The sequence below is a fragment of the Antechinus flavipes genome, chromosome 1 (assembly GCF_016432865.1).
Source record: "Antechinus flavipes isolate AdamAnt ecotype Samford, QLD, Australia chromosome 1, AdamAnt_v2, whole genome shotgun sequence".
NCBI classification, from domain to species: domain Eukaryota; kingdom Metazoa; phylum Chordata; class Mammalia; order Dasyuromorphia; family Dasyuridae; genus Antechinus; species Antechinus flavipes.
In genome coordinates, this window is record NC_067398.1 from 262,788,612 (window position 1) to 262,811,113 (window position 22,502).

At 35.0% G+C, this 22,502-nt stretch overlaps 1 protein-coding gene across 1 annotated transcript in view; it reads right to left on the bottom strand.

Annotated features, from left to right (window-relative positions):
- Positions 1-4,484, bottom strand: part of LOC127564602 (cytochrome b-c1 complex subunit 2, mitochondrial) — an 18,732-nt gene extending 14,248 nt beyond the window's left edge. The window contains exons 1-5 of the mRNA XM_052001240.1: positions 4,350-4,484; positions 1,880-1,963; positions 1,628-1,777; positions 237-301; positions 50-106 (exon numbers count right to left, since the gene is read on the bottom strand). Of these exons, the coding sequence (XP_051857200.1) occupies positions 50-106; positions 237-301; positions 1,628-1,777; positions 1,880-1,963; positions 4,350-4,382 (389 nt within the window). The 5' untranslated portion in view covers positions 4,383-4,484. The remainder of the gene's footprint in view (positions 1-49; positions 107-236; positions 302-1,627; positions 1,778-1,879; positions 1,964-4,349) is intronic.
- Positions 4,485-22,502: the final 18,018 nt, after the last annotated feature.

Here is a 22,502-nt window from a genome sequence, read left to right on the forward strand (position 1 = left end):
CTTGCAAAAAGGGCCACAACTTTAGATGCAAATATGAACTAATACTTACACATCATCCCGGAGGCATTCTGCAGCATATGCCATGTTTTCCCTTGTACTAGTCACACTGAAGAAGAAATACATTAAGATCAGTGATTTGAATTAGTAAAATAAATTAATTTCCCTATAACATGGCTACCTTGTGGAACCAACATTATTTAATTTCAATGAGTAACTATGCATTTTACTTAACATACCTTAATTTACCACCAACAGCTTCAGTCCCTCGGGTTATCTTAAAAGAAGAAGCTCCTTTGGTAGTCTTTAAAAAAAAAAAAAAGAGAGAGAGAAAAAAATCTTTGTCAATAATTTTGAAATACCAAATTTACCAAAAATGATACTAGAATCACAACAAATATCCAAATTAAAATATAGCTAAGGATGTTAGCAAGCTCAAAAACTAAAATGAACTCTTAAGAAAGTTAGAAATATAATTGGGAAAAATGGTTTAATGAACTGTGGCATGTGAGTATATAAAACGTGGGTGGGAGGGATTATAATTCTATCTCATTTTAGCTGTTATCTGAGATTTTATTTTATTGGAGCAATTCCAAAATGGTCAGGGTTTGTCAAAAACAAAATGTCAAAGAAAAACTTAGCAACAGAGAAGTAAAAATGGTAAAGACTAAAGACCAAATTAAAGACACATCATTTATAAAAATAAGAAGGAATCAAATAAAAAGTCCAAGGCAATAATACACCACATTCCTCTTCTTTGAACAGGCCAAATTTTGAAGGAAGGGTTACTTTTAGCTCATCTGGTCAGGGAAACCAAGAAAGAGCATTTATTAGGGAGTATTACAGAAGAAAACAAAAACAGCAGTTCAACAACAGTTAAATTGTTAACAAGGTAAGCAGAGTGAATCTAACAAAGATAATCTTCAAACTGTATCGAAGAATCTTACCTTGAAAGATACAAGCTACTTTACTAATAAATTACCTTAGTGACCAAAATCTTACTGTAGTATGAACTGCACTGCTTCTTATATTTTTTTTTAATTATTCAGGCTAACATATTTCAAAAAAAAAAAAAAGAAAACATTTTCATGTATTTCTCTGGTTTTTGTCACATTCAGGCATTAGACAATTTATGTAGCATTGTTTTCATCTAGAATAGACTTTATCTTAATGCTAAATTTTGTGTACTATACCTAATGTTGAGGATTTTTTTTAAAGGTTAGATATATTTCGTTCTTTTCAGGACTAGATTTTTTTCATAATGAGTTAATATACCTAAATGGTTTGCTAAAGTTTAAAATTTGCAGATAATTAATTTTGTTTTCAAACATAAAAATTAATCTATATGTGTGAAATTTAATTATAATTAAATTGTAATTGCAAACTGTAACAATTGTAATAAAGTTGTAATTTTAGTGTAAAGTCCTAATGCATCTTACTAAACTTAATATAAAAACATGTTCTTTTAATAGCTATTCACCACTATTTCAAATTTAAGTTTTATTTTTGTCCATTAATATTTAAATTATTTGGCTATAAAAATAATGCCAAGAATACAGAATTAGAAAATATGGATATTTGCAAATATTTGTGTAATCTAATAAATACGATTGAAAGAAAGGATCTTTACCAAATTGGATGCAAGACGGAGTAAATGGGAGGCTCCAAAGTTGGAAGAATCTTCATATCTACTACCAGCTTTAATGTACAAACCAATTCTTGAAATTGGAGCATAGTTTTCCATAGAGGCAATCACTAAGCCATTTGGTAACTTTGTTACCTATAGTCAAAACAAAACAGAGATGTTATTAATGTCTTCTTATAACTAAGTAATGAAAATTTTTCTTTTAAAACAACATATGAGAGATTTGGTTAGACTTACTTCAAGTTCCTCAGGATGGAGTTGTACAGGAGCTTTCGCAGAAGATTTAATTCTTGGGGCAACTTTGAGTGAATAAAATCGTCTCTAAACACAAAAGATTTAAAAATATTCCCCACATGAATAGTAGTTTCTATAACATCATAAGACCTAGATTGTATCCATGAGTACTATGATCTATAATCATATAAAGATGTTAAATCAAAATTACAAATGGTCACAAGAATGAAATACATGTGGGAACTTACATAGGTGTCAGGTCATAAAAATAATTCCATGGCTCACAAAGCTCAGGGCATGTCCTTAAATTATTGCCAAGTAATCAAGTAAATCTGCCACTACTGCCATCCCCTCAACCATTCTCTAGAGTCCTGGTGGTGTATGCCCTCCACAATCATTTTGGGAAATAAATCCTATGAAGATGTATGCCAGCAACCTATAGGTACTAGAGCCGTAGCTACTGAAAACCCAAAAAAGAAAGTTCTTGCTATTAAAGAACTAGATAACTGTCAAATGGTTCAATATCAAAAACTCATAATGTGTTTATCAGTGGAGAGGACATGAGAGGAGAGTGATTAATCATCTGCTTTGCTGCAACCTAAGAATAATGGCACCTTGCCATTCCAGACTTGCAATTGAAATGCACTGTTTCCCCCCCATTCAAATGTGAGCTCACTGAGAACTGGGATTGTTTTACTTTTGTATTTGTGTCCCCACTTACCACAGTGCTTAATAAACGCCTCTTTCATTCATTCACATTAGTCAACATATAAGAACCAGAGATGTAAATGGTATTTCATATTTCAAGAGAGAGGAACAATATGGCTGGGATAACAGTACTAACTAGTTATTTCTAGAGCTTTGAAGCTTAGAAAGTGTTTTATATACATATACATTAATGTCATTTGAACATCATCATGCTAATCCCAAGAGAAAAAAAGATGTTTTTATTGGCTTGAGTCAAATTGGCTCCATCATCAATTTCCTCTTTGATTTGGGCAAGTCATTTCAAACTCTCAGTCTCTCACTTCTTTATTTATAATATGAGGACACAGAGATAGATGATGTCTAAGATCTCTTAAGACTAAGATTTAAGTCTAAAATATGACTATATCTAATTACCCAAAAAAGGTCATCATATGAATGTAAAGCAGACTTAAGGATAATGGAAAAAGGTTTTTTGTTTTTTTAAAACAGCACTTATCTGGAGAATGCATTAGAGCAATAGTGTAAAATTAAAAACAGCAAAATATATTGACTTAGAAAATCACAGATTAACATTACCTACAGAGTATTGCAATTTTATTTTTGTTAAACATTTTTCAGTTATATTTTTATTTGGTTGGCCAAAATTTTATAAATAATAGAGAATAAATGATGAGTAAAAGGATCTAAAATGTGGGCCCTAACATAAAGGCCCACAAAATTTAAGATAAATTCATACAAAAGTATTTTTCACAGAGAGAACCTTAAAGAGTCCTTCTCCAGTTCTCTCATTTTTAGGCAACCAAACCAAGGCCCAAAGAGGTAAAGTGATCAGCCAAACCAAAGTTAACTACAAAACCTAAAGAGGAAACTAAATATTCTGATTCCCAGTCCAATACTCTTTCCACTGAAGACATGTCATTTAAATAGCACTCATTTGTAGTAGAAACAATCTGCATAAAAGTTTCATTACTTTTACCAGAAATCCTCTACAACTTGGGCTTCAGGGAAAGGGCATGATAGAAATTCCCTTCAGAGAGCAAAGAGAAGTACAGTATAAGGTCAAGGATGCTAGGTTCTGAGCGAAAATATCATTGAAAAGGGGCAGCTAGTTGATATAGTGGATAGAGCACCAGCCCTGAAGTCAGGAGGACCCGAGTTCAAAAGTGATCTCAGACATTTAACACTTCCTAACTGTTTGACCCTGGGCAAGTCACTTAACCCCAAAATTGCCTCAGCAAATTGTGGTTTTGCAAAGCACTTAATTACAGCCCAAGGACGCAGACAGAGACACTTTATATCCGGATATATTCTCTAAACTCTGAATCTTAAGAAAAACCGACAATTATGTGCGGGGGAGAGAGGGGAGAAGAGGAGTAACCCAGAGGAGGAAGTGCAAAGTCCACACTAAATCCTAAGGGGGGCTATTTCCTCAAAGTCCCGGCCTTCACCTTCAGGGGTTCGCCCCGCCCTCCCCCGAAGTAGAGTTACAGCCGGGAGTCACAAATTTGACCTTCACACGTCTCCCCTTCAGGAAGAGAAGTGGTACTCTGTCTAGCTCGCTGGGGGCAGCGCCGTTGTTCCCGCCCCACTCTCCTCCAAACCGTTCCGGCCCCCGGCCCAGGCTGCCCGCTCCTTCCCCAAGATTCAGCTGAAGGACAAGGGGACAGTTAGGAAGCGAGGCAGAGGGCCTTCGATCAGGCGATTCCACCAATTCCCCTCTCCCAGAGGCCCATAACCCTTTCCGCCAAGCCGATTTTGTGCTTACCGACAGGGATCCAGCGCCCGTTAGCAGCTTCATGGCCCCGACTCACTAGTGACCCAGTATTGACCGGGCTCAGAGAAAGCAAGATGGTGGTGGAGGACCTTGGTTTCCCAGAATGCCTCGCGGGAAGCCTCTCTTCGCGGAGCGCTCTCTACTGCTTTTAGCCCCGGAAGGGGGAGAAAGAGAGGTTTAGTCATGCTTTATGCAGCCGAGGGAGACTTTTATTTTTTATATTGTTCCCTTGCTGCCTCTGCCACTAAATTTCAAAGCTTTCATTAAAAAATACTTTCCTATTTTCCCAAGTCCATTCAACTAGAGTGACAATTTCCCTATCTCTTTTTGAATGGAAAAAACGCTAACCAGTATTAATGACCTCCCCCACAGCCATTTTGGATTTTTCTTGCCATAGGTACCAATCAGTCCCTTAGTCTCTGGGTCACACCCTCGTACGTCCCCGCCCACTTTCACCACATAACTAATTGAGGGTGGGATGATCTCCAAGCCGAAGGAAAGGAAGCACGTGATTAAATTTAATTTGCGCTTCACGTAGTGCCTTTTTACATATAAATTCTGTAGAAACCAGTGAAACTAAAAGGCAGAGATAAAGAGAGTTCATTCCACGGTTGGGAAACCAGCTATAGATGCAGAAATAGAAGGTGGATGCTCTTTTCAAGAATTGTAACGGAGACCTGTGTACTTTGATTGAAGATCTAGAGAATAAAAGGTTGGAAAACTGGAAAAGTGGAAAGGGTTCAGGTTATGAAGCGCTTTAACTGCTTTGATAATCAAAATTAGAATAAAAATAGGAAGCAGAGGGAAAAAAATTTACAGCGAGTTTCTCTGATAAAAAAAATGTCATTTTTCAAATATATAGAGAATTGAGCCAAATTTACAAGAATAAAAGCTATTTCCCAATTGATAAACGGTCAAGGGATATGAACAGGCAGTTTTCAAAGAAAGAAATCAAAGTTATCAATAATTATATAAAAAATGCTCTAAAACACTAATAATTAGAGAACTACAAATTGAAACAACTTTGAGATACCACCTCATACTTATCACATTGGTTGACAGAAAAGGAAAGGGACAAATGTTGGAAGGATTGTGGGAAAATAAACACAATAATTGTGGGTTGGAGCTGAGTTCAACTATTCTGAATAACAATTTGGAACTACAATCAAAGGGATATATATATATATATATATATATATATATATATAAACAATTTGGAACTACAATCAAAGGGAGATTATATATATAGATATATCTATATCTATCTATCTATAGATATAGATACACACACGTATGTATGTATGTATGTCCTTGGACCCAGCAATACTAGGTCTTTATCTCAAGAAAATCAAAGGAAAAATGATCCAATTCATGTATACAAAAATATTTATAGCAGCACTTTTTGTGGCGGCAAAGAATTAGAAACATGGATTTCCATCAGCTAGGGAAAGACTGAACAAGTTAATATGTATGAATGTGATGGAATACTATTATACTATAAGAAATGATAAAGGGGAAAATTTATATGAAATGGTGCAAAATGAAGTGAGCAGATACAACAATATTATAATAAATTGTGAAAGACTTAATAACTGATTGCTGGTCCCATGATCCACCACAATTCCAAATGAAGTAAAATGCTATTCACTTCCAGATAGAAAACTCATGGACTCAAAGTACAGATTGAAGAATATATTTTCCTTTATTAATTTTTTGAACTCGGCTAATTCAAAAATTCATTTTGCATAACTTCATGTATGGATATATATTTAGATATATATCTATCTCTTTTTCTATCTATATCACAACTCTACCAACAATGCACTGATATGTCAATGTTCCCATGCTCCTTCAAATATTGACTATTATCATCTTTTGACATCTTTGCTAATGTGCTTCATGGGATGTAAAAAGTTAAAGCTGTTATGATATTCTCATTTCTCTTTTTATTGGTGATGGGGAGTATTCTTTCATATGGTTATTAATAATTTGCAATTCTTTTTTGAGAACTGTTTTTATTTAATATTTTATTTCCCCCAGTTACATGTAAAACATTTTTAACATTTGTTTTTAAAACTTTGAGTTCCAGATATTCTCCTTTCCTCCTTTTCAACTCCTACTAAGAAGGCATGTATGAAGTTATGCAAAAGATTTCCATCAAAATCATATTGTGAAAGAAAACATAGATCTCTCCCCTTTCCCCTAAAAAAACCCCTCAAGAAAAATAAAGTAAAAAAAAAAAATATGCTTCAATCTGTATTCAGACACAATCAGTTTTTTCTCTGGGTTTGAATAACATTTTTTTGTCACAAATCCTTCAGAGTAGTCTTGGATCATTGTACTCTTTCACAGCTGATCATCCCACAACATTGTAGACAGTACATTTCATTTTGCATGAATTCATGGAGGACTTACCAAGTTTTTCAGAGAGCATCCTGCTCATCATTTCTTATAGAACAATATTTCATCATAATTTCAGCATATCAAAAAATATTTAGCCATTTCCCAGTTGATGGATATCCCCTCAATTTCCAATTTTTGCCTTGAGAAAAGAGCTGTTATAACTATTTTTGTACATATAGGTCTTTTTCTTTTTTTAAAAAAAAATCTTTTTTGGGATTCATGTTTAGTAGTAGTATTGTTAGGCACAATTTTATAGCCTTTTAGACATAGAAAACTTTTTCTTTTAAATTCTTTGACCTTTTAATCTTTTGGGGAATGGCTTTTATATATAATGCAGATACATACATATACAACTAAGACAGCACAAACCACAATAATTTATTACTTGTTTTTATGTTTTGGCTACCAAATCTTATTTTTGAAATTTGAAACAAGGATTCTTCCCCTCCCCCCCAGTCTAAGACTTAACTTCTTAACCTAGATTCATTAATTTTGTTTGTACAGAACTTTTTAGTTTCATATATTCAAAAAATATCTTTTATCTTGTGTACTTGCCTCAATGACTTATTTCTTTAAGGATATATCTCTTACCCAAAACTGGAAAAGGCATAAAATATTCTCTTATTTTTGACGGTATGATCTTTAATAGTAAAGAACCATTTCCATTTTGAATTTATTGTGGAATACATTATATGATGTTGGTCTAAGCCTAATTTCTGCCAGATTGCTTTCCCACTTTCTCAGAATCTTTTTACCAAGTATGGAGTTATTTCCTAAGTAATTTATGTTTTCTGTTTTATTGAACTGTTGGACTATTGAATTCCATTTCTTTTGGTTCTTCCTTTTCTATTCTGTTCCTTTGATCAAGTCTCTTCTCTGTTTCTCTTTCTCTGGATTTCTCTTTCTGTCTGTCTCTATCTCTCTGTGTGTCCATATCTCTCTCAGGAGTACTAAATGATTTGGTGGCTATTGTATTATTATTATCATTGTGGTTTCTACTGCACTATAATAGAGTTTGAAGTCTGAAAGTGTTATTCTCTTTGTGTCTCAACCACTTTTCACTATTTTTATCTTCTAGTTAATTTGTTCCTCTAAATGGATTTTGTTATTATTTTATCCATTTATTCCATGAAATATTTCTTTGATAGTTTAAGATAGCTATAAAAATAACTTTGGTGGCATTGTCATTTTTATCATGTTAGCATGGCTAATAATTGCTAAATGTTCTTCCAGCTATTTAAATTGTTCTTTATTTTTTTTAAAGAGCACTTTGTAATTGAATCTATACAAATATTTTGTATATTTTCATAGATTGATTTCTAAATAGTTTATATATTGTAGTTATTCTGAACAGCATTTTCCTTTCTCTTATTTCTTTTTAGATTTCTCTATCAACATGTAGAAATGCTATTGATTTTTATGGATTTATATTGTATCAATTAGTATCTTTGCTGATTCCCTAGGATTTCTTAAGTAAATCATCACCTCTCCATAGAGATAGTTTTATATCCTTTTTGTTTATCTTTATGCCTTTAATTTCTTTTTCTATCTTACTGATTTTGTTATAATTTTTAGAATTATATAAACTATTAGAGGGGTGAGTGAACATTATTGCTTTACTCCTATATTTACTGGGAAATTTTCTAATGTATTTTTATTGTTATATATTTTTGCTATAGGTTTTAGATGTTCTTTGCATATTAAAAATAGGCTGCTTATGGTTTGTAAAGTTTTTGTTAATTAGTATAAGTGAGTGTTAATCTTATTCAAAGGCTTTTTCTACATCTTTTGAGATAATGCTATGGTTTTGTTAGCCTAAAATTATACACCATAGGTTTTTATTTTTCCTGATTCTGTTGTGATTTTTCCTTTTTCATTTTCTGTTGTTGATTTGATTGTCTACCCTCTTCTTTTTAATCAGGTTTGCTAAATGTTTATCTATTTTATTGTCTTTTCAAAGAATCAACTTTTAGTATTTATTTATAAAATTCTTTTCATTTACAATTTATCTATTTCTACTTTAATTTTAATGTTTTCTATACACGAACTGTTGCTAAGTAAAATGAGCAGAACTAGGAGATCATTATACACTTCAACAACAATACTATATGATGATCAAATCTGATGGACGTGGCTCTCTTCAACAATAAGAGGATCCAAATCAGTTCCAATTGGTCTGTAATGAACAGGATCAGCTACCCCCAGAGAAAAAACACTGGGAAATGAGTATGGACCACAACATAACATTTCCACTCTTTCTGTTATTGTTTGCTTGCATTTTTGGTTTTTCTTCTCAGGTTATTTTTACTTTCTTTCTTTCTTTCCTTTTTTTAAATAGCTTTTTATTTACAGGTTATATGCATGGGTAATTTTACAGCATTGACAATTGCCAAACCTTTTGTTCCAATTTTTCCCCTTCCCCCATCCCCTCCCCCAGATGGCAGGTTGACCAATATACATGTTAAATATGTTAAAGAATAAATTAAATACAATATAAATATACATGTCCTAACAGTTATTTTGCTGTACAAAAAGAATCGGACTTTGAAATAGTGTACTATTAGCCTGTGAAGGAAATGAAAAAGTCAGGCAGACAAAAATATAGGGATTGGGAATTCTATGTAATGGTTCATAGTCATCTCCCACAGTTCTTTCCCTGGGTGTAGCTGGTTCAGTTCATTACTGCTCTATTGGAACTGATTTGATTCATCTCATTGCTGGAGATGGCCGCGTCCATCAGAATTGATCATCATATAGTATTGTTGTTGAAGTATATAAGATCTCCTGGTCCTGCTCATCTCACTCAGCATCAGTTCATGTAAGTCTCTCCTGGCCTTTCCAAAATCATGCTTCTATTTATCTTCTTTCTAAATCCGATCTTTCCTGTGCAGCAAGATAACTGTATAAATATGTAATAAATATGTATACATATTAATATGCATAAATATGTATACATATATTGTATTTAACATATTTAACATGTATGGGACTATCTGCCATCTAGGGGAGGGGGATGAAGGGAAAGAGGGGAAAAGTTGAAACAGAAATTTTTGCAAGGGTCAGCATTGAAAAATTACCCATGCAAATGTTTTGTTTCTAAAAAGCTATAATTAAAAAAAAAATAATAGAAAGACAAAACTAAAAAAAAAAAATTAATGTCTTCTTTTCCGTAATTATTTTATACATTTTCTAATTTTTAAATAATGTATATTTAGTTCACTAATGCTATCTTTCTGTTTGTTACTGTATGTTTTTAGTGATAAAATTTTCTCCCTGAAAAACTGGCATGTTATTTCATCACTATCATTTTCTTTTATATAATTATTGTTTCTATGATTTGTTATTTGATATATTCATTATTTGAGAACTAATTGTTAAGAAGACTAAGAAGGACATTAACATCTCCTACATAGTATTATATCATTGTCTATATCTTCTTGTAATTAAGATATTTTTTATTTTGAATTTAGATGCTGAGGCAGTGGGAGCATAAGCCTAATATTAATACTGGTATATTGCCTATAATTCCTTCTGCTATAATATAGTTTCCTTTTTTTATCTCTATGTTGTGAAATTTTTGTTTTTGGTTTGTCTGATAAACATGATTACAAATCATGTTTTTTTAGATTGACTTGATGCTTACTAAATTCTATTCTAGCCCTTTATTTTTAAAAATAAGTTTTCATTAATATCTTCTGTTTCTAACATTGCCAGTCAACCCAAATATGCCTTCCTCTCCTGAAACAAGGATTCTTCCCCTCCCCCCAGTCTAAGAATACTTTACACTGCTTTAAAGAACTGTTTATTTATATTCTTTCATCATATATCATTGGGGAATAGCTATTAGTTTTATATTTAGTTATTGTTTATATTTTTTATACTAATTTTTTTGAGAAATTTAATTCAAGATGTTCCTCCCACCTCCACCATTCAATCACTTTCCTTTTTATCCTAGGTTCATTTATATTATCTAGGTAGAAATTTTTCAGTTTCATATGGCCAAAGATCTATTTTATTTTATTTTAATTTTTTAACTTTTAAACAATATTAAAAAAAATTATTTACAAAGCATATTCATGGGTAATTTTTCCAACACTGACTTTTGTATAACCTTTTGTTCCAAATTTTTCCCTCCTTCCTTCTACCCCCTCCCCTAGCTGACAGATAGTCCAATATTTGTTAAATATGTTGAAATACATGTTAAATCCAATATTATATATACATATTTATACAATTATCTTGCTGCACAAGAAAAATCAGATCAAGAAGGGAGGAAAAGAAAAACTGAGAAAGCAAAATGCAAGCAAATAATAACAGAGAGTGAGAATGTTACATGTTGTATTCCACATTGTTCCCATGGTTCTCTCTCTGGGTGTAGATGGCTCTCTTCATTACTGCACAAATGGAACTGGTTTGAATCTTCTCATTGTTGAAGAAAGCCATGTCCATCAGAAGTGATCGTCATATAGTCTTGCTGTTGCCGTGTATAATGATCTCTTGGTCCTGCTCATTTCACTCAGCATCAGTTCATGTAAGTCTCTCTAGGCCTCTCTGTGGTCATCCTGCTGGTCATTTCTTACAGAGCAATAATATTCCATAACATTCATATACCACAATTTATTTAGCCATTCTCCAACTGATGGGCATCCACTCAGTTTCTAGTTTCTGGCCACTACAAAGAGGGCTGCCACAAACATTTTTGCACATACGGGTCCCTTTTCCTTCTTTAAGAAACCTTTAGAATATAAGCCCAGTAATAACACTGCTGGATCAAAGGGTATGCACAGTTTGATAACTTTTTGAGTATAGTTCCAAACTGCTCTCCAGAATGGTTAGATCCATTCACAACTCCACCAACAATGTATCAGCATCCCAGTTTTCCCACATCCCCTCCCTCCCGCTTTCTTTTGATTTAGAACATAAGGTGGTCATGACCTCCCTGACTTCTCAAGGAGGTGAGAACCCCAAAAAGGTGATCACGCCTTCCCTGTCTGTTCAAAAAAGAAGTGAAAACACCATAAAAAGAAGGTCGTCACACCCTTCCTGACATCTCAGGAAGGGAGATGAAAACACCAAAGGAAATGGGAAATCAAATCAGATTACTGGGCTTCTATAGGGGCTCACTTGAAACAGGTATACATAAATCCATCAATATGGGAAGTATTACCCATAATGACATTAGCACATAGCAATATAACACAGGCTAGTGAATCAACATGAGAATTTATACATATCCATAAGTCCTAGAAATAATCCAAAAGGAATCCACTGTCCATTAGTTCATGTGCCAGAAATCCAATAATTCCTGCAAGCTTTGAAGTACTGCAATAGTCTCATAAACAATTTTTCATCTCAAGGAATCCAATGATTCTTGTTAGTTTTCTAGAACTGAAAGAGTCTCATCTTGTGTTAGAGAATCCAATGATTCCTGAAGATTTTCAAGTTCTTTTAACAGTCTCATTGTCAGCCATGCTCTTTCAGTGTCAGATGTTTCTTAAATCGTCTCCTTTGTTTTGAGGTTTTTCTTTTTTTCTGTTTCTCTCTGATGGACAAGATGAATACGGCTCGTTGGCACCCATTTGATTCCTTCTCCATCTGTAGAAATACAAGCAAACCCTCTTCCCCAAGCAGTTAACCTATCTAATTCCCTTCTATTTACCACTTTTTGGATATCTCATCATCATCTGACAATTACATTGGAGCTGTTTGCATTGGACACTGCCCTAATGGGTTAAAAAGCCTGTATTCTCCCCAATTGTAATGTCTTTCTGCCATTAGGCTGATTAATCACATCAGAGTCTTGAATTTCTAAAGACTCTCTGGGTGTAACCTCAGCTACCATCATGCCCCACCTGTCTTTTGATTAATATCTTGGGGCTGGGCTCCGCCTCTCATTTCCTTGGGTTAATCTACAATTAAAGGCCCAGTGGAAGCCTCCGGTTGCATTTTGGACATGGGGTTTGGGGTTTTATTCTCTCACCCTGTCCTCTCACTATCTCTGTATCTGCACTGAGCTCTAAGATGTCCTATTTTTCCACACTGAAAGCATCTACGAGTTTCTCTAGAAGTCCCTTGCCAAGAGGGACCCTGTCTTCCCATGTTCATCATAGTTTGGGTATAATAAGCATTTGTGCCCACTGTGGCACAGCATCTTATGATCTCCTCTAAAGGAGTATGTTTGTCTAGTCCCCTTATAATTCTTTTGCAAACCTCATTGGCATTTTCCTCAGCCAGATGTCTGGTCATTATTTCTGTAGCTGCATTATCTCCAATGGTTCTTATTACAGCTGTTTGTAAACGTCCCACAAAATCTGCAAAAGGTTCATTGGGACCTTGCTCTATTTTTGTGAAGGCTTCACCTCGATCTTTTTGTCCTGGGAGGGAACCCCAAGCTTTTATTGCAGCCTTAGAAATTTGCTCATATACTGGTATGTGATAATAAATCTGTTCTGAATTCTCTCCATACTGACCTTCACCAGCTAGTTGGTCAAAAGCAATTTGTATGATAGCTCCTGTTTGTCTATTGCATTGGGCTTGAATCCTACATAATTCATGAAACTCCAAAAGCCACAACAAATTTTGTCCAGGTTCTAAACATGTCCTAGCTATGGATTTCCAATCATTCAGGGTTAAGATTTCGTAAGACAAATTATCTAGTAACATCTTAACATAAGATGATGTAGCCCCATAAAAAGTGCAACTTTTTATCAAATTCTTAATTTTTTCCAAATTAAAAGGAGTGTATCTTCTTCCTTTTTGACCTGAAGAGTCAAGCTCTTCAATCATAGGATATGCATTTATAAAATCAGATACATCTTCTCCTTCATTTTTTGCCTTAATTAATGCCTTGTTACTTGACACAGGCTCCTTAATAGTGGTTCTGATTGCATTACTGCCTCTCTCTCTCCTTCTTCTTCCTCCACGCATGAAGGGTTAATTGAGGAGGGAGGGTCATGAGATGAGGAATGATCTAATTTCTCCTGCTGTGAAGTATCACACTCAAAATTGTACTTAACTCCATTCTTATCTGATTCTTCATTCTTTTCACCTAGTTTAGTTGCCACCTCCCTCTCCTGCTCCTTCTTTTTCCTTATTCTAACACTTATATAATTTCCTAAAGCCAGTTGTATTAAATTATATGTATTAAGTGTGTCTTTGGAAATTGAGTCAGGTCCATTTTTATTGTAGAATTGACAAAGATCCTCTCCTACTAATTTCCACTCCTCTAGATCCAATTCTTTTTCCATAGAGAAACAAGGACATATGTGCTTTACAGTTTCTAAAAGTTCAGTGTGCTGCAAAATTATAGTCAAACCTTGACTTTTCATAACCTTGACAATGCTCTTTAAACATTTTCCTTCAACAGAAGCAGAAGGCTGTTTTCTAAATATCTGTCCCATCTTAGCTGAAATTCTACTTTAATTCTTTTAACAAAATTTCTTTGTTGTACTCACCCTAATTTCTGGGTTGAGGAGACTTTTCCACTGCATCAGAGATTTTTCCACTGAAATCAAGATCAGAGGCTTTTCCACTGAGATCAGGGACTGACAGTCCCTGTTCAGGAGCCAAAATGTAGTGTTTTCTTCTTTTGTATAATATGATGGTTCTCTGGGAGCAGGTTTCTTGGGGAGTTTTCTGGAGGCAGCCTTAGTTTCAATTCAACATCATAATTACCCCAAATGCAGCCAGCTGTTAAAATCCAAATGTTTATTTTCTCCTTCCAAGTCTTATCTCTTTCCTTGGGCCCGGGTAGCTTTCTTAGAGGCCTATCTCACTTCACTCCTTGGTTCCAAGAGTTCTTGCAGCTTGTCTGCCAGCTTCTTCCTCCAGCTCTCTCTGAATCTTCTCAACTGATGCCTCCACTCACTACTGGCTCTCAATCTCCCAGAGTGCTCTTTGGCCCTGAGAGCTTCTTGCTTATATGTTGTACATTGGGTACACACCAATCATTATATCACTAGGAAACCATTATTTGTTGTAGGATTAAATCAATTCTAAACTAGATTTAAACATTGTCTCCTCAATTCTACTTAGTTCCTTGTTTCAAGTTCTGGCCCATAACATCTCCTTGTAGGATCAGATCAATCATACTGAACCATGCTAAATTAGATAATTATCATCTCTATCAATTCTAATGACTTAACACTTTGTAAGGATTCCAACACCCTCCAACATTCATCATTTTCTTTTCCTGTCATGTTAGCCAATCTGACAGGTAGGTAATGGTATCTCAGAGTTGTCTTAATTTGCATTTCTCTGATCAATAGTGATTTGGAGCACCTTTTCATGTGGCTACAAATAGTTTCAATTTCTTCATCTGAAAATTGCCTGTCCATGTCCTTTGGCCATTTATCAACTGGAGAATGTCTTGAACTATTATAAATTTGAGTCAATTCTCTATATATTTTAGAAATTAAGCCTTTATCAAGATCTATTTTATTTTTTGTAATTACTGTTATTTGTAATAAAAGTAATTATCTCTCTAATCAGATATACATCTTGCTAATCAGAGCTATGAGTATCAGAGATCAGAGCATATGATCTGTTTCTCTCCAATTTTTTTTCCTGAGGCAATTGGGTTAAATGACTTGCCCAGGGTCACACAGCTAGGAAGTGTTAAGTGTCTGAGACCAGATTTAAACTCAGGTCCTCCTGACTTGACTGTCCATGTCAGGACCATCTAGCTTGCCCTCACAGTTTTTTTTAATAGTATGATTTTTACCTGGAAAAACTTACATGAAGTCATGTTAAGTGAAGTAAAGAGAACATTGCACATAGTGCAATTTTATGTGATGATCAACTATGATAGATTTAGCTCTTCTCAGCAAAGCAGTGATCCAGGATAATTCCAGTACACTTGGGATGGAAAATGTCATCTGTATCCAGAGAGAAAATTATGGAGACTGAATGTGGATCAAAACATAGCATTTTTACCTTCCCCCCCCCCCCTTTTTGGTTTCATTTTTCTTGTACACCATGATAAATATGGAAATGTCTAAAAGGATAGTACATGTTTAACCTCTATCAGATTGCTTGCTGTCTTGGGAAAGGTAATGATGGGAGAGAAAAGGAGAAAAAATTTGGAACACAAAATCTTACAAAAATGAATGTTAAAAACTATCTTTTCATGTACTTGGAAAAATAAAATACTATTGAGAAAAAAATGAAGAAATAGTCTGATCTTTAATATGAAGATCATGTGTCTACAAACGATATTTTTGAGGCAGCTAGGTGATGCAGTGGCTGGAGGATAGGCCCTGGAATCAGGAGGATCTGAGTTCAAAGTTGTCCTCAGATATTTGACATTTATTAGCTATCTGACCTGGACAAAAAAGAATGCATTGTGGGAAATGATGTAAAGTTTTAATTTAAATCTAATTTATTCCAGAATGTTTTCCAATTTTCTTGGAAGTTTTTAAAAAATCAAATAAGGACTCTCTCAGATAATTTTTTTTTGTTCTTTATAAAATACACTGAGTTATTGAGTTCTATTGAGAAACATTCTCCCTTTTCTAGTCTATTCCAGTGATTTATTCTTTATTTTTAAACCAATACCAGGTGATTTTGGTGACTAGCTTTATAATCTAGATTGAGGCCTGGAAGTGCTATTTCCTTTTTTGTTGATACTTCTTTTTATCATTTCCCTTGATATTTGAGATCTTTGGTTTTTTACATTAATGTTGGCATCATTTTACCAATTTCTATTAAATAACTTCTTGGTGATTTGGTATGGCATTGAAATATAAATTATTTCAGTAGTATTGTCATTTTTATTATACTGACATAGCCTAGCCATAAGCACTGAATATTCCTCTACCTATTTAAAAATTTTTTTCTTTTCTTTTATTTTTTTTCTTTATTTTAAAATAACTTTTTATTGACGGACCCATGCCAGGATAATTTTTTACAACATTTCCCTTGCACTCATTTCTGTTCTGATTTTTCCCTTCCCTCCCTTCTCCCCCTCCCCAGATGGCAAGCAGTTTTATACATGTTAAGTAGGTTATAGTATATCCTAGAAAATATATGTGTGCAGAACCGAACAGTTCTCTTGTTGCACAGGGAGAATTGGATTCAGAAGGTAGAAATAACCCAGGAAGAAAAACAAAAATGCAAGCAGTTTATATTCATTTCCCAGTATTCTTTCTTTGGGTGTAGCTGCTTCTGTCCATCCTTGATCAATTGAAACTGAATTAGATCTCTTTATCGAAGAGATCTACTTCCTTCAGAATACATCCTCATACAGTATCATTGTTGAGGTATATGATGATTTCCTGGTTCTGCTCATTTCACTTAGCATCAATTCACGTAAGTCTCGCCAGTCCTCTCTGTATTCATCCTGCTGGTCATTTCTTACAGAACAATAATATTCATTCCATAACGTTCATATACCACAATTTACTCAACCATTCTCCAATTGATGGGCATCCATTCATTTTCCAGCTTCTAGCCACTACAAACAGGGCTGTCACAAACATTTTGGCACATACAGGTCCCTTTCCCTTCTTTAGTATCTCTTTGGGGTATAAGCCCAGTAGAAACACTGCTGGATCAAAGAGTATGCACAGTTTGATAACTTTTTGAGCATAGTTCCAAATTGCTCTCCAGAATGGCTGGATGTGTAAAAATTTTTTCTTTAAGAAATACTTTGTAATTTAACTTATATACGTCTTCTATACTCTTTTGTGGGTCAATTCCCAGATATTTTATACATTTCGTTGTTATCTAAAATGAGATTTTTCCTTTCTATTATGGCTTCTGTTGATTTGAAGAATTTTGGGGGGGTCCTGCAACTTTATTGAAGCTATTGTCTCAATTAGTATCTTTGCTGGTTCTCTACAATCTTCCAAGTAAATCATCATAACATCAGCTAACAAAGATACTTTTATCTTTTCTTTACCTATCTTTAATTTCCTTTTCCTGTCTTATTGCCATTGTTAGTATCTCCAGAACTATATCAAATAACAGTGGGGAGATTTGGGCATTTTTATGTCAGAATTGTGTATATTGGAAAAGGTTTCATTGTATCCTCATTGCATATGACATTTGCTTTTGATTTTAAATAGATGCTTTTTATTCTATTTTTAAAAAGGTCTCCTTATGCCTATCTTTGTAGAGTTTTTAACATAAAAGATTGTTTTACTTTGTCAAAGGCTTTTTCTTTATCTGTTGAGATGATCCTGTAGTTTTAGAAGTTTTTGTCTTTAATGTGATTATGTTGATTTTTTTCCTAATGTTGAATCATCCTTACCTCCCCAGTATAAATCCTAATTGGTCATAACGAATATCTTCTTAGATAAATTGATAATAGTTTGATAGAATTTTGCTTAAAATTGTGAGTCAATGTTTCTTTTTTCTTTTTTTTTTTTAATTGAAGCTTTTTATTTTCAAAACATATGCAAGGATAATTTTTCAACATTGACCTTGCAAAATCTTGTGTTCCAATTCCCCCACTTCCCCCAACCTCCTACCCAAGATGGCAAATAATCCAATATATATTAAATGTGGTAAAAATATATGTAAATCCAATATAGGCATTTATATTTATATAATTATCTTGCTGCACAAGAAAAATCAGATCAAAAAGGAAAAAAAATGAGAGAGAAAATAAAATTCAAGCAAACAACAACAGAAGAAGTGAAAATACTATGCTGTGATCCATACTCAGTTTCCACAGTCCTCTCTCTGGGGGTAAATGGTTTTCTCCAACACAAGATCATTGCAACTGACCTGAATCACCTCGCTGTTGAGAAGAGCCACATCCATCAGAATTGATCATCATATTGTTGCCATGTTCAATGATCTCCTGTTCCACTCATTTCACTTAGCATCAGTTCATCTAAGAATCTCAAGGCCTCTCTGAAATCATCCAGCTGGTCATTTATTACAGAACAATAAGATCCCAAAACATTTATATACCACAATTTACTCAGCCATTCTCCAACTGATGGGCATCCATTTGGTTTCCAGTTTCTAGCCACTACAAAAAGGGCTGCCACAAATATTTTGGCACATACAGGTCCCTTTCCCTTCTTTAATATCTCTCTGGGATATAAGCCCAATAGAAACACTGCTGGATCAACGGGTATGCACAGTTTGATAGTCCTTTGGGCACAGTTCCAAATTGGTGAGTCAGTGTTTATTAACAATATTGACCTGTTTGGCCAGTTGGCCAATATATATTGGCTTAGTTTTTTTTTTTCCCTATGTTTTCTTTCCCTAGTTTAGGCATTACAACTGTTATCAAAGAACTCTGTAGAACTCAGCAGGACTGGGGAATAAGTCCAGGATGGCCCACTGCCCACTGCCCACTGCTTCCCCAGTTGTAAGCTGTTTCAGGAGTGTAATGGGCTGAGGTTTGAGTTGATGCACTGAGGTCCCAAGCACATGAGGCTAAATAGTAATTGGACCATACTCTATTAATATATATATACTTGGAGAAAGAATGGCCCTGCCCACTCTTTGTGTAAGCCCTGATGTGTTGTTTAGGAAATGACGTTTTTGGTGGGTGGAGGCAGGGGGTGGAAAGGGAAGCAGAAAGAGAGACTGCTGGCTGGCATCTTGTCACAGCTGCTCATAGTGCTATCGCAATCCTTGTTCACCTCTACTGAGAATAAAGATTGAAGATTTTTCCTTTACCTTGAATTCCTGACTCTGGCTGATTTTAAATACATGGTCATCACACAGGAGTAGTGTTAAAACCAGTGCTCATTAGAGTGAGAGAAGAATCCTTTGTTCAGGAATTCTCATGAGAAGCTGGTATACTCATAGATGAGATGCACCCAGTATTTCAAGGGAGCAAACTTTATATTGGTAGCTCATTCTTTACCCCTCCCTTCAAGGTTTATTTTGGTCAGATTTACAGTCAAGGTTGGTTACAACTAGTCAGATTTACTATCCAAGTAGTAATTTGATTGGATACAATTGGTTGGATTTACTATCTGAATAGTAATTAGGTTGGAATACAATCAGAGTTATAATTGGTCAGATTTATCATCTGAATAGCAATTATGTGAAATTACAATCCCCTCAAAAAATCTTATGCCTTGTTATCAACCATAGCTGGTTTGGGTCACTTTAACCCTAAGCCCCATTTGTTAGGAATTTAGTTGTCTAACCAGTTCCTCAACTCATAAGGATTGGAGACATCCCAACAAGATATTTCACCTCCCCTTCCCCTTCTGGTCTAACAATATCTATAGAAATCCAGCTTTTCATATTTCTCACAATTTCCCTCATTTTTTTAAAAATCAGATTTGGTTTCCATACTTTTTCTACCTTTTCTGCTCCTCTTCAAACCTTTTTAGCATCTGTTCACATTCGTGATGCTGGGAGATCAATCAAGTACCCTTTCAACCATTATCTTGTCATGACCTGGCCCTGACATTTGCACCTTTGTCAGGGAGATTTTTATTGGTCTTTGAACTAATCCTCTAACACAAGGCATTACACAACATCCCACAACCATGAAGATTCCTACAGCTACTGTTAGAGAGGTAAATGATGGTGCAATTCCTTTCCATCTACCAAACCAGGATTTTAACCAGTCCACTGACTGGATTGTCTATTCCTGAATTCTGAGCTAGTCCTCAGGGAGGGAGATAAAACCCTGCAAAGTCTTTGAAATGGTACCATGAGGGCAGTGTTATTTGGTATAAAAGTACAACTCTCTCCTATCATTTTGCAAACTCCCCCTTTCTCTGCCAGTAGCATATCCAGAGCTAGTCTCAATAAGTACTTTAGTCTCCCCACAGGTGGCATTTCAGTATAGTCCGCCTAAATACTCTGGAAAGGTCTCAGACTTATTTCTCTTTCTCCAAATACAGATTTTCTCATAACCTTTTTGTTGGCTTTTTGGCATATTACATATCTTTCAGTAATTTGGTTACTGTATACAATCCTTTACACCCAAAGATCTTTAGAAAAGTGCCTTACAGAGCCTGGCTTCTCAACGATTCCCCTGTGTAATATTCCCAATATTTTCCTAATTATTTCTTTGTGGAGCATTCTCCTTCCATCAGAGAGTACCCACCAATCTTCTTCAGTTTTAAAAGTTCCCAATCCTGGTCAGTTCTTCTTTCTTATTGAATATAGGGACTGACTGTGGGGTTGGAATGTTGAGAATAAAGGTAAACATTTTAGTTTCCTCTTGGGAGGCTCTCTTTGCCTTTTCATCTGTCAGTCTATTTCCAGTTATTTCAGGGAAGCTTCCCTTCTGATGTCTCTATATAAGTACTACTGTAATTTTGAAGGGAAGTAATAGATCTTCTAACACCTGCTTAATCATGGACAAGTTTCTTCCCTTTGCTATTAATCAACCTCCTTTCTTCCCATATTTTCTCAAAAGTATATACCACATCATAAGCATATTTAGAGTCTATATAGATAGTCCCAAACTCCTCTTTCACAGTCTTAAAGGCATGACTTAAGGCATGCAATTCACGTGTTTGGGTAGATGATTGCTTTGGCAAGGCTCCTGATTCTACCACTTGCCAAGTTTCTCCATCAATTATTGCATAGCTATTTCTTTACTTTCCTTCCACCACCCTAGGTGGAACAAACAACCTTCTCCCACTTTTGAAGGGAGTTGCCTTTAAATCTTGCCTCATTTTGGTCTGAAAGTTTATCAGATCCAAAAATCATGCTCTAGGTTGTCCTGACCCCTCCCTTCTTTTTGCAGAAAAGCTGCAGGATTAACATTACTATCAGTAGCCAGGACTAAATCTTTTTCCATTAATATAGCCTGATATTTTAATATCCTTGAATCAGTCAGCCATCTCCTTGCTTTTTGGTTTAGTATTGTCTTAACTTGATGTGAGATGCTCACCACTAGTGTTCCCCCAAATGTCAACTTTTTACTTTCCTCTACTAATGTGGCTATTGTTGCCACAGCTTGAACACACTTAGGCCATCCCTGAGTCACTAGATCTAGTAATTTTGATTAGAAGCCCACAAGCTGCCTTTATCTGACCCATGACTGAGTTAACACTCCTAATGCTTCTCCCTTGTCCACTGAGACAGTTGAAATAATTTGTCTAAATGAGGAAGGCTAGGACTGGAGCAGTATCAGGGCACGGGACAATTTAGTCATTTTGTCTTTTTCTTGCATTGTCCATGTTAAGACTTCAGGCTCTTCTGCTAATAATTACTTATATAATTTTTAGTCATTTGGGCATAAGAGTCTAACCATAACCTATAATACCCACTCCGTCCTAGGAATTTCCTTAGTTCAAGGCAAAGGAAGGTCAATAATTCCTTGAACTTGGTCAGGGCTGATTATCCTTGATCATATGCTGATCAATTGTCCCAAATACCTAACCTCCTGCTTTAAAAATTGTAATTTCTTAGGTGAAACTCTCAAACCCTGAATGCCCCCCAAATTCAAAAATGCAATTGTAATCCCCGAAACTGCTTGCCTTCTCTTTCCAGAAAAAAGATCATCCACATGTTGTAACAATTTGATTTCAGGAGCAACTGGGAATAACTCCAATATTCCTTCTAAAACTTGCCAAAAAAGATTTGGTGACTCAGTGAACCCCTGGGGTAAAACTGTCCATTTGTATTGCTATTTTCTACCAGTATCAGGATTCTCCAGGGTGAATGCAAAAATGCCCCTGTTACCTAAATCAAGAGGGCAGGCCCAGAATGAATCTTTTAGATCTATAATACTAATCCAGAGTACTAAGGGGCTCTGACTCAGTATTGCATATGGATTAGACACTATAGGGTGAGAAATGATTC